Here is a 15,368-nt window from a genome sequence, read left to right as displayed (position 1 = left end):
AAAAAAAATTCACTATCAAGCATTTGAAAATGAACTAGTAAAAACATGCCTTTTCTCTGCATGATTCTGACTGAAACCAGGCAATCTTTAGATTACCTATGTCAGGGTGTGTCCAGCAAGATTTGAACATTGACATCTACTTTATTCACCTGTTGATGTGTCTCTGACCTTCTGTCGCATTCTGTTAGTATGACATTTCCTCACGGATGCAATTCATCATACTCTGAAAGGGGCAATGGTTTTCTCTTTGGTGAGCCCAGCCTGGAGAACATTTTAGCTTAGTAATAATTCCAACATATGTCACGTAGGTTACTTTTATAGCCCTTCCCAGATCCTCGTGTCCTTTCTTCTTGTCTGTTTTTCCCATTGCACAGATCATGGCTTGTTCGTTTTTGTAACCACCTGCATGCCTCATGAGTGGCTCATCCTCGTCCTAGATATGCAATACATGTCAGAATGAGTGATTATATTCATGCCTGGAAGCATTCCTGTGGACAGATTGGCTCATACGCTGAGCACGGAGGAAAGGTGGGCAAGTGGGTGAACAAAACAAGAATGGTGAGGTCGGGAATGGCCAGTGTGTTCTCGTCATCTGAGGCAGGGGAAGAACTGGCCTCCAGCACTGCAGGGGAAGTAAGAGCAACTGTCCTGCTCATGGCTTCTCTGGGTAACAGCTGGGCGGTGCACAGGGGGCAGGGAGACGCTAGTCTCTGCTCATCCTGTTCTTGAGGGAATGGATGGTCTGCAGTGTGGTGATGTTGGGAAGTAAGGCCTTGGGGAGGTAGGGCTTAGAGGTCATTAGGATTAAAGTAGTGTTTAGTGTCCTCCTAAGGTTGTTATAAAAGCCAGAGCCTCTGCTTTTTTGGTTTCCAATATGGAAATGCCGTCGCTTGCTTCACATGTCCTGCTGTTGCATGTTCCACAATGTGATTCCGCTGAGAGAACCACAGAGCTAAACCCATGTAGGCATCAGCTCTAGAACCTCCAAAGCTGTGGCCCAAATGAACCCTTTTTTGTTTATAAAGTTAGCCACTTTAGGTACTACTTGAAAGCAACGGAGAGCTGAACTGTATACCAATAAACTTTGATATCACCAATATAATTTACTATCCAGCTGACATGTTGGCAATTCATGCTTGAATATCACCATTGAAAACGAGTCCACCTAGCTTTCCTAGTAAAGCAAAACAAAGTGATTCAGGCATATTCTGAAAAAAAAATATAAATGAATATATTTTGATTTTTATCTCATGTTTAGCCCCATTTAGATCATTGCTGTAAACTCCTAACAAAGAGTATTTTTACTTTCCACAATTTTTCTGCATAAACACATGTTAAAAAAAACTTCTTTCATTTTATATTTGGATTTGTTAGCACTATTTTAAAGGGAGAAAGCTTGTTCTTTTATTTTTTTTTCTCTTCAAAATCATTAGACTTCTTTCTCAGTTTTTGCAAAGGCTTTCTTCCTATTAGGAAGGAAAAACGTTAAACCGTGATAATGAAGAAACTATGACTTGTCCTATTTTGATGACTTAAAGAATTCTTTCGGGGCTGGCAAGATGGCTCGGTGGGTAAGAGCACTGACTGCTCTTCCGAAGGTCCTGAGTTCAGATCCCAGCAACCACATGGTGGCTCACAACCATCCATAATGAGATCTGGTGCGTCTGAAGGCAGCTATAGTGTATTACGCTAGAGCGAGCAGGACAAGGGTGAGCAGAGGTCCTGAGTTCAATTCCCAGCAGCGACATGATGGCTCATGGCCATCTGTACAGCTACAGTGTACTCAAACACATAAAATAAATAAATAAATCTTAAAAAAAGAATTTTTTATAATTATATACATGCATATATACATACACATGTATATATATGATACATTTTAATCATATCTCCCCTCCTATCCTTTTTTATCCTCACCCCCACCTCACCAAGCTCCTCCTTCCCAGCAAGCTCCTTTCCTATTCCTCCCCTCCCCATGTGTTTACTCCACTACATTTAATTAGGGTTGCTTGTATGAACAAGGCTCCGGGGGGCCATTTACCAGAGCAAGGGCATTTTACCACTGGCCACACCACCAAGGAATATTACTTCCCCCTCGTAACTGTTAACTGCCCATAGGTTGTCAGGGAGGAGTGGGGCCTAATGGTTCCCATCTGTGCTGGAATATCGATAGACCCCGTCAGTCCTTGCACGTCTTCTGCAGGTCTTGTGTGTGGGCGCCCACCGATGCTGAGTTCGTAGCTGTGCCACGGCGCTCCTACCCATCCTCTGCCCCTTACATTGTTCCTGCTCCCTCTTCCTCCATGCTCCTGAGTCTGGCATGAGCTGTTCTAGATGCCCTACTTGAGCCTGAGACTTAACAGTCACTTCTCTGCCCTTGGCTAGCCACGAGCCTGCATTTATTATTGCCCGCTGTAAACAGGAGCTTCCTTGGCCAATGGAGAGAGCTGCACTAACTGATGTGTGATGTCTAGAATCAGATAGAGGCTGCTTTTCTCCTGCCTTTTGCCTGCCTTCTGGGTGGGCCCCCCTAGGGAGCCCCTTGATTTTTAAAGCTTACTCTTTGCAGGCGGAATCTTTTGTGATCAGTGAGGTTCTATGATCCGTTTGCTACAATTGCCGGATCATGAAAAGGAAGCATTCATCTTGCCCTCATATTATGCAACACTGGACAGAGTATAACTTTGGTGTCTTGAGTTTGTCACTACTGAGACGGTGACATTATTTCTCAGTTGTCTGCATCAGGACATATATGTTCAAAGTCTGATAGCGTCTGTTTTAAGCTTTTAATAGACACCGAGGTAAAGGGTAAAGTTATCTTTGGCCCCAGTGAGACATAGAAAAGGGAGACTTCATTTGGCAGTTTTTATACAAAGCCACTATTGGCAGCAGGGTGTGGTGGCACATGCTTGCTAACCCAGCATTTAGGGGGCAGAGGCAGGAAAGCCATGAGTTCCAGGCCAGCCTGGGCAACATAATGACAGTTTTTCTGTCCCCTAGAGAAACTAAGAAAGACAGTTTTAACCCAGAGTCATATAATGTCTGGGAGATGGATCTGGAATATTTGAGGATACTCTTACTTTCAACAAAACTCCCCAAATATAAACTGTGATTCAAAGGCTAGCATCCACAGGGGTGAGCAGACAACAGCCGGACGACCCGTTCCACAGAAAATCAATGTGCTTGGGTCCTTATCCAAAGAAGCCGGCCTCCTTTTGTTTTGGGATCAAAAGGTTCCTTTTCAGTCATTGGCCGTCTCTGTGGTCCTCTGAAGATGAGCAGTGGCTTTCAATAATATTCCTAAATGAAGCTGCTCAGAGAGGCTCACAGCTCGCTAGCCTTTCCTTCCCCCTCTGCCTTCCTTTCCTGGATAGTGCCATGAGTGGGATTGGTGATGCAGCCGCAGCAGGGATTAAGGCTTGGCTTTTGTTCTCAGTCTGGGACTCATGTGTAGGTCCTCGCCTTAGAAAAACCGTCGAGGGGATGGGATGACACGATGCATCTGATGGCTTAGTAGTTTGGACAGTATCAACTATGCCAGCTATGGTGCTATCTATATGTCCATACTGCCTGTCCCATAGGAGGCTCTCTTGCGGCCTGGGAGTTCAAGACTAGCCTAGGCACCATAGAGGGAACTTATATCACAAAGCAGGTAAAAGTTAATCATGGTGCTTGTAATTTTAATGTATTTTCTGTGTAAAGGGCCATTCTTCTGTGGTCTGCTCACCCTTCTGGGTTTCACAGGTCCCTTTGAAAGGTCCCTGGGGCGACCTTTCAGGACATGGATGAGTATTTCTAGGGAAATCTGTCTTCAGCTTCCTTCCCTGTGTTGATCTAGATTCCACAGCATTTGATAGATAGGAATATCATGGCTTGTTATTTTGGTGTTTTTGTAAGTTTTGTTGCATCAGCAGTGAGATGATCTGCCTTTGACTTTCATAGTTTAGGGAAGAAGAATGATCTTCATTGTTACTCCACTATCTTCTAGTGCTTTCTGACTGTTAGAGATGACCATTTTTATCTTGTCAAACTTTTCAGGACTCATATCTTTTTTTTAAAATAAAAATCATGGGAAGCTGTGGTTTTTGACTGGGCTTCTGTTCTGGATTCCCACGGACCAGATTAGGAAAAATCAAAATGGAGTCACTTGTGCTACAGCACCACATAAGGAACACACAGACTGTGTGCGAGCATGCGGGCATGCAGACCCCCTAAGGTGGCTAGTTCTCCATGAGAACAGATCTTAGTCTGAGGAAGTGTCTTCTTTGCTTTAAGTCTTATTTAAAAAAAATTCATCAGAACAAGTAAGATTGCAATTGTCATAGTTTAAAATCTACTGACTGACTTCCCACTCTCACTGTCCTAGGTCATTGTTCTGTCAATTTCCAAGGGAGTTCCCATGGTAGAGTAGACTTTGCCCCGTTTATCAGTTTCATAGAAAAGCTACGTTTATCTATGTAATCTTGGTGTCATTTTATCTCTTGATAATCTCTAAGTAGCGCGATTGCTTGTATTGCTTGATATTTCAAATTTAGGTTCTATTTTACTTCCTCTTCCGCCTCTGTCGCTACTGAAGAGAATGCGGCTCTCTTGCACAACCTACCCTCCCACCCACACAGAAAAATACTTCCTACCCTCCAAAAACATTTATAATAGTAGCAAGATTATTACTTATTATTTATACTTTTGTGATGCTACGGCTTCTGTTTAGATAGCCAAGTTCAGGATGTACTGTGGTTGCTTTTGTATGGCTTTTCCGTATGATTTTTTTTTTTTTTTATTTTCCCTGGAATTAATTAGTTCCGGGACCCCACCATTGTCCCATGTGGCATCACCAGCTACTCGCATCAGGCTGCTCCCTGCTACCCTCGTGTCTCCGGCTCTGCCTCTCTTCCTTGTGACCGCATCTTCCTGTTTCTCTTTCTCTTCCATTTCTTCACCATTCACTTGCTCCTGTTAGGTGGTGCCTGGGCTCTCTGAGTGTCTGGGGTCATCTCAGGAGTGGTTTCTGGAGTGTTCTACCCACTTGGGCATTACAGTGTCAGGCAAGGATCATCTCAAGCATGCTGTGCCCCCCTCCCCGATGCCCTCAGGCCTGTGAGGTGTCACATTGGTACTTATCTCTCAGGCTAGCTCCCTGTCAGACACAAGTAGGCCCTTGTGAGGGTATCTGTCTTGGACTCGCTCCTGCCTGGGATTCAGGCAGGGTTCTTCTAGTCTTGGACTTGCTCCTCATCCTGGGAGCCCATCTGGGCTTCCCTGGTGCCAGACTGGAGGTCATCTTCAGGCTAGATCCCTGTCTGGAGTGGTGAGGTGGGTTGGTTATCTCAGTCTCACTTTTTTCAGGGAATGCTATGCGTCTAATCATTCAGATCTTCACAGGTCACATATGAATGCTGTGTTTATGATCCTATGCCTGTATTGGCACTCTACTGAGTATAGAATTTAAGTTAGTAGTGCTGTCTTCTGGTGGCTCTTCCTGCATTTTCTCAGTTCTCAGTTTCTCCAGGGGGAACCCTCTGCTTCTGAGATGCCAGTATTGTTGTAGTGATTGCCATTCTGAATTTTGATCTTTTCTATTATTAGCTTTTAAGCCTTTTGAACCTTCTGCTTCTTCCCATAATTTTGAACTTTCATAAGATGTGTCTTGACTTGATTATATTTTTTTTCTTTTAGATATTTTCTCTATTTATATGTAAATTTCTCCATTCCCAGTTTCCCCTCCAAAAAACAAAGAAACAAACAAAAACAACCAAAACAAACCCCTGTTGCCTCCCACTTCCCCATGCCTGCCACCCTGCCCTCTCCCACTTTCTGGCCCTGGCATTCCCCTACACTGGGGCACAGAACTTTCACAGGGCCGAGCTCCTCTCCTCCTATTGATGATTGAATTTGCAATCCTCTACTATACACATTCTGCCTGAACAATCAGACCCCTCCATGTGCAGTCTTTGGTTGGTGGTTGAGATCCTGGGAGCTCTGAGGGTACTAGTTAGTTCATATTGTTGTTCGTCCTAAGGGGCTGCAAACCCCTCAGCTCCATTGGTCCTTTCTCCAACTCCTTGATTATATTTTTAATCTGGATATAACCTTTATGTTGGCAAAAATATGCCTAATTTTTTGCTTTCTTCATCCCATTGTTTTGTTTGGTTCTGTCCTTGAACTCTCAAGTTTCAGGCTCTGGGCTTCTGGGTGGGTCCTCTAATGCCATTGTGTTTTCTTCTCAATTCATTGTTTCTTTGGCTTTCTGTTGTAATTGGGCCGAGACCTCCTCAGCTTGCACTTTAACTCTCGTGAGTTTTTGATTTCTACAGTCATGACTTCCAGTGCCCACATCCCATCTCCTTTGGGTACTTTATTGTTTACTTTGCCCATGTCACAGCGTTGTGTCATATGTGTTTGATATTAAGATCTTCCCAGAATTCTTTGGTAATCCTAAGCCTTCTTTCATTCTGTGTTTAGGGTTGGGCCTTTCTGGCGTCCTTTTGTACCCAGTGATCTGGATCACATGGCAGGAGAGAGCTGAGTGGTCACATTCACTTACATGTGCTCAGACCCTTCCCTTCACATCAGCTTCCTTTGCGGGGTGGTACCCCTGCCTCAGCAATTCATTCTTCCCGGAATAGAGCCTATCTTAAGTTTCATGAAACAACAACAACATCAGCAACACAAAAGCAAACAGGCAGAACTTTAGTTTTTCCTAGCACTGAGAATAGCTACCTATGACACAGAAGAGGGTATTGTTTTTACCTTGGAGCTGGGCATGGTGGTACGTGCCTTTCATGTTTGAGGCCTGGATGATTTACATAGAAAGTTTTAGGCTAACCAGAGTTGCATAGTAAGACTCTGTCATAGTTGATCTTTCACTACCTTATATGAGTTCTTCTTTCTTCCTCTGTTCTCCATCCTTCTTCCTCTCTTCCAGCCCCTTAGCACTAGATAGGAGAGAAAAAAGGAGAGAAAAGAAAGGGAGCAAGCTTATTGTTACACTACTTCCTGCAGATTAGGGGCATCGAGATCTTTGGGACAAGTTTGATTCGCCATCAGGATATCTACTTTCTTATTTCTTCTTTGCGGACAACTACTTAACAAATCGTGACCAACAGCAACCAACCATGACCGACAGCCTCTAACCAACACCACAACCCACTCTGAGGGCCCTAGTATTTATATATCCCCTGAAAAGTCCCCAGAATCCCAAATATCACACAATGGCAGAAATTGTCTGTAGCTGATAAAATCACATCCCCACCTGAAGTGACTCGCAGTCAGCTGCTGTGACAGTCTGAAGCAACCCGATACCCCAGTCCTGGGATTAAAACAAAAAACATATTCTTATAATATTTGTGTGTCTTTTAAAGAAATAAAAATTCTCACCACACCCCATTTCATTCCTTTCCCCTGAAACGTCGATTCCTTCCTTGAAAGAGTTTGGAAGAAATGTCTAAAAATTGTTCTTACTTTGGGCTTGTACCACAGTAAGAGCCAAGATTTTAAACTCTACTAAATACAAAACAAACAAACAAACAAAAAGACTTTATATATTTATGTTCATTTAAGAAAATACTAGTAGTGATGTACTATTTTGAAATATACAGTTAATATGTTTGGAGTTATTTAAAATTTATACTGAGAAAAATATGTATTTTCAGTATTACTGTAGACAAGCATCTACATAACACTGTTAAACTGATTGTTGTTTTATATCAAACAACTTTTTTAATACTCATTTTTATTGTTATAATATTTTATAAATTTTAAGGGATATGACAAAAAAGATATTGTAGGTATCTCTGGGAGGAGTGGGGGTACAAAAGGGAATCAAGAATGTGACTTAATTCTATTTACTTAAACTATGTTTTTAAATGTTAGCAAATTCAGATAAATTGAAATCATGTAACTTTTCTCCTCATAATGCAATAAAAGGTTAAAAAAAAAAAGAAATGTTAAAAAAAAAAGAGTTTGGAAGAGAGTTCCGTTGGTATAGTCCTTGCCAGGCACATATGAGGGCCCAAGTCCCATTTACAAACATCCATAGAAAAAGTACAGCAGGACCTGCCTGTAATCCAATGCTGGGGAGACAGAAACAGGTAGATCTCTGATGTTGACTAGCCAGCCTTGTAAGTCAGAGAGCTCCAGGTTCAGTGAGAGATACTAATTTAAAACTAAGGTGGAAATCAAATGAGAAAGATGACAAATGTTAATCTCTGGCCTCTATATGAACACACATACACACACATACACACACATACACACACACACACACATACACACACACACACACACACTTAGCTTCAAATTACTTCTTTATTACAACTCCTAGGGCTCCTAACTTTGGTGACTTAATTCTTATTCTATCTAGATGTTTTATGGTATAAAATGATTGTTTTCCAAGTGTCTGTTTTCTGCCTCTGTCAGTCCTAGTGTGTATTTGTCTTCTGGTTTCCAAATTTGTCTTTTAAATCTTTTTTTTTTCTGTTTTCTACTTGTCTACATTTATTTATTTCTAAACATTTTATCGTTGTTTTAAATTATGTGTGTAGGTTTTGTGGGGTATGTACATATGTGTGCAGGTGCCCATGGATTCCACAGAACCACAATATGGGTGCTGGGAAACCTGAGTCATCTTTAAGAATAGTGTGTGCTCTCTCTTCAGTCCCTCAGAGAGTTAATTTCTTAATAATGAGTAAATAAAATAGCTCCAGGAAGGAAGTGGGTGTGTATCCAGCCCTTCATCTTTAGCTGAACTTTTTCAGGAGAAGTGTACTTCCGTTATACCCTTTGAGGGACAATGGCTTTTGTGGGCTAGAATTTTCCATTGACCGGTGAATTATAGTGAGACAGTGTCTTTATGTGGAAAGAACTCTTCTTTTGGAACCAGGAGGGATTTTTTTTTTCTGTCTTGGTCTACATTACTTTGGGCAAGTTGCTTTAATGATGCTTAACCTAACCTTAGCTTTTTAATTTATGAGGCAAAGGAGATGATGGGTAAGACCTCTTCCAGCTCACGGGGTGTGATTCTGCAGAAGACTGTGAGTCTCTCAGGAATCAGATTGGATGATTCCTCCTTGCCCCCAAGTCATTAAACAGACAGTTTTCTTATCTATGGTGTCCAGACTTTTGCTTCTAGAACTGCAGTTAGGACATGGTATAGCCAGTGCCTTCCAACGTCTGTGTGCTGTGTGGCAACAGTGGTGCTGCTTCCTGAATGAGAAGTACATGTTCTATGCACATGTATCTAGAGCCTAGCTTGCTTCGCCCAGTAACCTTTCCTAAGTAGCCATTTTCTTTCCTTCCTGAAAATGTCTTTTTATAAAGATTTCGAAGGAAGTAGAATTTGTATACCAACAGTTTCTCAGGAAAACAAAATACAGTATATCTATCTATCTATCTGCCTATCTATCTATCTATTTATCTATCTATCTATCTATCTATCTATCTATCTATCTATCTATCTATCTATCTATCTATCTATCTTAGAGACAGGATCTTATTATGTAGCCCTGCTTTGATTTGAGTCTTATGATCTTTTTACCTCAGTTTCCTGAGTGTTATGGCTGATTACTATGCACCAAAATGCACAGGCTCAAATTGTTATATAGCAAGAAGATCAACTTAGATGCAAAGAGAATAAATTTTCATTGATTTGTCAGTTATGATCCGCGTGGATTAATAGGCCCAGGCTGCAAAGGTTTATCAAGAGGCTGTAGGAATGTAGGAAGAGGCACAAGGCCTCAGGCTCTTCTTTACGAGAGCGATGCAGTTGCACCTACGCGTAGAGTTAGGATGTCCAGGCCCCACTGTAAACCTGGGAAATACGAAAGAAAAATGGAAGCAGAACTAGATACCTACCTGTATTTTAAAGCATTATTTGGGTGATTCTAGGTGAGAAGTTATGCTGTGTCCATTAATTGTCAGACGTGGAAGAATTTGATGAGCTTGGTGATGAATGAGAGAGATTATGGGCACAAGTATTGGCAGATTTTCATTAACTAGAGACATAAGAAAGGGTTGTACCGAGGAGGGGAGTTCTGAGTTGATGGCGTTTTCATAGGTGGAGAGAGGATTGGGGAGAGTGGTGGAGACCAGAGGACAGATACCATGAGGAAGGGTGGCCCTACACTTCCGGGGACTATTCTGAGCAATGTTTGGACTGACTGGGGGATAGTTGGAGTGGCTATTGGATGTCAGATCGCAGCTGGATTGTGAACATCTCCCGAGTCAGACTAAGTTTCGGCTTTGTCCTGCAGGTGTCACATGACACTGAGGACATTGAGGATGTCCGAAGAATGAAATGACCCGATGGAGCTTTGAAGGCTGAGTCAACAGGCAGAAGGGGTAGGTGGTAGTTAGAGTTAAATGGGGCAAGAGTGTGGGTAATGGGAGAGTAGGCGGGAAGGTGCTGCCATTGTCCAGCTATGAGCTCAGGATGTTGCGAGCTAGGGTAAAGGCAGAGGAATTCGATGTAACCGTAGCAGACGCTTAGATACCACATGCACAGTAAGGTTATTATCTGCATCTCATTTAAACTTCACCCTGACCTTCCAAAACGAGGGGTGGATATTTGGAGGTTGTTCTATTAAAGAGACCCTCATGAAAATCAGAAGAGCCTGAGTGGTTGGTGGTCATCGAGAAAGAGAGGAACACGAAGGCACCAGATTGGAAGGGAGTGTGGTGTCTAGTCACAGGTTACATTATCAAATTGTGCTAAATGTGCTTCAGGAGACTCCTTTTATTTCTGTGGTTTGATATGTAATTGCTTCCTGAAAGGGCATGGAACAGGCAAGGGAAGGAACGCTCCCTTTAATTCAGCTTGCCTCAGGGACGAGTCTGCAGGCCTCCTCTGAGTACCTTTGGGTTTTCAAGTGTTTGAGAATTAAATATGGTTGACTTTTCCTTCCTTCCTTCCTTCCCTTCCCCTCCCTTCCTCACCCCTCTCTCTCTCTCTCTTTCTCTCTCTCTCTCTTTCTCTCTCTCTCATCCTCTCTTTCCCTTCCTCCTCTCCCATCCTCCCTTCTTTTCCTTACCTTCTTTCTTTTCCTATACCATAGTGATCAGAAAGACACATTACAGGAGTTGTTTTTCTACTTTCCATCATGGGGTTTTTCTGGGGATTGAACTCAGAGTCATCAGGTTTGGTGGCAAGCACCTCTACCTATTAAGCCATTTTGCCCACTCTTGTTTCCTTTTTAAAAGGCTCCAAGTACAGGACTGAAGGTATTTGTATCCAGGAAGTTTGCCCTGAGGAGGGTTAGCTCTGACCAGGGGGCCTTCTTTCTTCTTGTGGTCTGGATAGCATATATGGATCATGATGGTGTATTTATCAGGGAACTTCCCTGTAGCAACAACTTCCCTGGGGCACCACGATGATACCAGATCAAAATGACCATCTTCACTGAGTTACAGATGAGGGAATTGTAACCACTGTCATGCTCACTCATCGTGTAAATCAATTGTGCTGCTTCACATACCAAGATCTTAAGGTCTCAATCAAGAACACAGGCAATGGCATGCACCTTGCCATCTGAAGTATTTGTTCTCTAGAGTCAAATAGCAGAATGTATTAGAGAGCTAAGAAATACTGGGAGAGACAGAGGCAGTCATGCATCATCGTCATCATCATCATCATCATCATCATCATCATCATCATCATCATCATCATCATCATCATCATCAATCTTGATTAGATTTTCCTAGGAAATGGCAGGGCAGGATGGAGGCTGAAGTCAGAGAAGAACTCTTTGCCTTGAACAATCTGCATTATGAAATAGGACGTTATGAATTAGGAAATGTGCTAGCATTAGGAAATTAACACCGTATCCTCACTGTTTATTTTCTTGCTGTAGAATCCCGAGATCTTCAATGGCAGGAGAAGGAGCAACCAGAAGACCGAGATGAATTTTAACACTATCCTAGAAGAGATTCTTATTAAAAGGTCCCAGCAGAAAAAGAAGACGTCGCCCTTAAACTACAAAGAGAGGCTTTTTGTACTTACAAAATCCGTGTTGAGCTACTATGAGGGCCGAGCGGAGGTAGGAGACGATCACAGTCTGCTCTGCCGATTTCGGTGTTGACACTGCTGCTCTCCATTGAGTTAATGAACATGAGGTTACCATTTGCTGTCATTCAGGCTTGAAAGTTGAGATTTAGCATGTGATAGAACTCAGCACAAGTCTGTCATCAGAGTTTAAGATACGTAGCTGTCCATTTGGTGGCAGCCCCCTTTAACAAATTAATCTGCCAAAGAAAATCCATTCCCGTATTTTATAGGTCCTTATAGAATTTATTAGGCATATTAAGCACATGGCTTTTCCCCACCAACTGCCATATGATGTATCGAAGCCCAAGCTGCTTTGTGTGAACATTTCTTCCCTCCCTGCAGCTGATCAGTTTTCTTGGTGAACCACTTGTTGATCTACAGAGGAACCCTTCCACTCTTGACGCTAAGCATCTACTGCAGTATTTTTGCTGAGGTTAGGGAGATTAAAGAGCCATGTGCCTAGTGAGTTCCTGCTGTGGGATGCTGAGGTACGGTGGGAGGACAGTGTTGGCTAGACAGCTTCTGGCTTTCCACAAGTGACTGTCTCTGTCTGACCCAACTTAAAAGCTTGCCATGGTGGACAGGATATTTTCTACTACTGCCATAGTCTTTTCTGTTAGGAATGATTTTAGGTTGTAGAGAATGGCTAGGAACCGGATTTCTCCTGACAGCGTGCTGTAGCGAATGTGGGCAGGGTGAATGCCCAGTGGTCCTGGCATTTGGACCGCATTGCGACTGCTCCTAGGGCATTCTTGTCAGATGCTGACTTACTTGTTTTCTCGCTGGGTTTTGTCTTCTGTGTTTTGGTTCCCGTGATTTACACAGAGTGGCATTGTTTCTCCTGACCGGTTCCTAGTTTTCCTGTGGCATATAACTATGCCCAGTGCTGACCTCAGGTTCGTGGACCATGTTCCCTTAACTATAAACCCCTGCAAATGCTGGAAAAAAAAACAAAGCTTCAACACTTTTAATTGTAAAGCTAAAGCTGAGGCAAGACCAAGCTCATTCTTTGTTCTACCCGTGTTCGATACATACGTCTGCGTACCCAGAATTATTACCATGACTAGTTACATTGGGTGCCTATTGAGAACTCTCATATTATATGATGTGTCTGCTACATTTTCTTGTTATCTGAGACGTTCGTGAACCTGAAAGGGTTTCAGATAAGAATTGTTACCAGAAGTAAAGATTATTTAAAACTTGCAAACAGACTTGGAAGGAGAGATTAGTAAGTTTTTGCATTATGACAATGATTTGTTATAACTGGAATTTTACCACAGTAATCCAGGAAAACAGAAATAACAGCAACAGAAGGGGTAAAAGGTGGTAACGAGTGATAAAAAGGTACTAAGCCCCAAATGTGTAGAAACCTTCATTGTCAACTTAGAAATATGGAGTGATACCATTAAAATACAACTCAGCAAGGGCAGCGAGGTGGCTCAGAGGTTAAAAGCACTGGCTGTTCTTGGACAGAACCTACACCAAGCCATTGATTAGATCCACACAACCTTAGACAACAAATACTTGCTTATATTGAATTATAATTTAAAGGTAAGAATCAGAATTCTCTAAGTAACAGTACTTCCAACAATACAGGGCAGGTTTTCGAATGACTCCTCTCTGCCTATTATCTAGAAAATCCAGGAAGCACTTCATACTGGAGTTAGTTAGTTCCCTGTGTGGGGGTGCATGTTCGCTTCCTGTTTGTAGGGATTTGAGTCTTCTGCTTTTGGTCTCCCTATTCTTAGAATCACAACTCAAAAAGCCTAGTGAGGTGGGAAGCCCATGAGAATGTTGAGTTAGAAAGTAAGATTCTAGAATGGGGCTGAAAACCACTGGAACCATTTGAGAGATTTAAATTGTCTGTAGTTCTTTGTTTTTTTTTGTTTTTGTTTTTTGTTTTTTGTTTTTTTTTTAAAAACCCAAAGACTAGCAAACAGTGAAGAGGCCGCCTCTTGCGTGAGTAGTCGTCATTCTTAGTTCCCTCATGGCCATTGAATGCTTTGAATGGCAACCCTTTCTTTAGTCTCTGCACCCAGCTCCTGAAACATGGTGGCCAAAGCCTTTCCTGAAACTGTTCCTTGCTAATTCCCTTACTGTGCTTTTCAAAGTGTACTGAGAAATTTTGTTTTAGATAGATCTTCAGAAATCCAGTTAAACTATCCGGCTAAGTCTCACATTGAAAAACTGTCGGGCCATTGGTTTCTTCAGTTTGCTCCTCCTCTCTCCTGGTGGCTAGTTTGCTCACGTTTGTGCATGTTCCAGTGACCTGAGGAAACAGAGATCTTGACAGTTTATGTTACACAACCTTACAATAACACACACCGTGGTGAGTGGTGCTACTTTCTAGTTAGGCAGCTAAGTGACAGACGAGAGAGGCCACTTGATTCTCCTGGTGAGGCTTCATTCAATACGGGGGCAGGAGTCAGGGAAACACAAGACTGGAGTTTGTTGAAAAAGCAAAGAAACAAACAAAACCCAATGATGATGACGACAACAACAACAACAACAACAAACAACAACAAATCCTCCTGAATAATGGTAAAGAAAAATGTTGAACTGTTTGGTAAAAGCAACCAAGTACTATGTAAATTTTGTGACAATTATTACTAAGAAAGCAGATTTTAGGTTGGACAGTGGCTGGTTTGCTGGCTGCTGCAGTACTGTCTGACGCAGCATGGACACTCCACAGAGTCTATAACGTCAAAGGGGGCTGAGCAGTGTGACAGGCCAGGTGTTCCCTCCCTCCTCTCCTCCTGGTCCTACCCTCCCACCCTCTTCCTCCATTCTGCCCCCCTCTCCACTTCAGAGAAGGGTACCCTCCCAACCCTGGGTACCAACCTACCCTCGTACATCAAGTCACCGTAGGACTAAGCGCATCCTCTCCCACTGAGACCAGACAAGGCAGCCCAGCTAGGCAGGTACCAGAGTCAGAAAGCTCTCTCTCTAATTGTTAGGGGACCCATGTAAAGACTAAGCTGCACATCTGTTACCTGTGTGTAGGGGGCCTAGGTCTAGCCCATGCTTAAGCAGGCCATTCTTAGCTTAGCATTCTCAGGCATACTGGTTATCACAATGGTGTGACTTTTGAAACACTGACTACATGCCGGACACGGTGCTAAGTACTTTACACACACAGGCTTCTTTGGTTTCATTTCAGAATGAGGAACCAAGGCAAGAAAGATAAAAGGCCTTGCATAAAGTGTGCTGTACTAGAAGTTGCATATTCTTACAAGAAATTGCAGGGCTGTTTCTTCAAAGCCTATCTTTGAAACCATCTAGCTACTCCAGGAAAAATTAGAAGAGAGAGAGAGAGAGAGAGAGAGAG

The 15,368-nt window shown here is 42.6% G+C and overlaps 1 protein-coding gene across 10 annotated transcripts in view; it reads left to right on the top strand.

Annotated features, from left to right (window-relative positions):
* The window catches only part of Tec (tec protein tyrosine kinase), a 115,204-nt gene that overhangs the window by 35,281 nt on the left and 64,555 nt on the right, over positions 1-15,368 (top strand). For 5 of the 10 annotated variants that reach the window (XM_031342620.1, XM_031342622.1, XM_031342616.1 and 2 more), the window contains 2 exons: positions 10,251-10,338; positions 11,847-12,032. The exons of 1 other annotated variant lie outside the window; for it this stretch is intronic. In XM_031342620.1, the coding sequence (XP_031198480.1) occupies positions 11,895-12,032 (138 nt within the window). In that variant the 5' untranslated portion in view covers positions 10,251-10,338; positions 11,847-11,894. Of the gene's footprint in view, positions 1-10,250; positions 10,339-11,846; positions 12,033-12,078; positions 14,000-15,368 lie in introns of those variants that run through there. 4 more of the 10 variants (XM_031342619.1, XM_031342621.1, XM_031342624.1 and 1 more) reach the window with 3 other exon arrangements.

The sequence above is a fragment of the Mastomys coucha genome, unplaced genomic scaffold (assembly GCF_008632895.1).
Source record: "Mastomys coucha isolate ucsf_1 unplaced genomic scaffold, UCSF_Mcou_1 pScaffold22, whole genome shotgun sequence".
NCBI classification, from domain to species: Eukaryota; Metazoa; Chordata; class Mammalia; order Rodentia; family Muridae; genus Mastomys; species Mastomys coucha.
The sequence above is the reverse complement of the archived record's forward strand: the minus strand, read 5'-3'. Positions and strand labels throughout refer to the sequence as shown.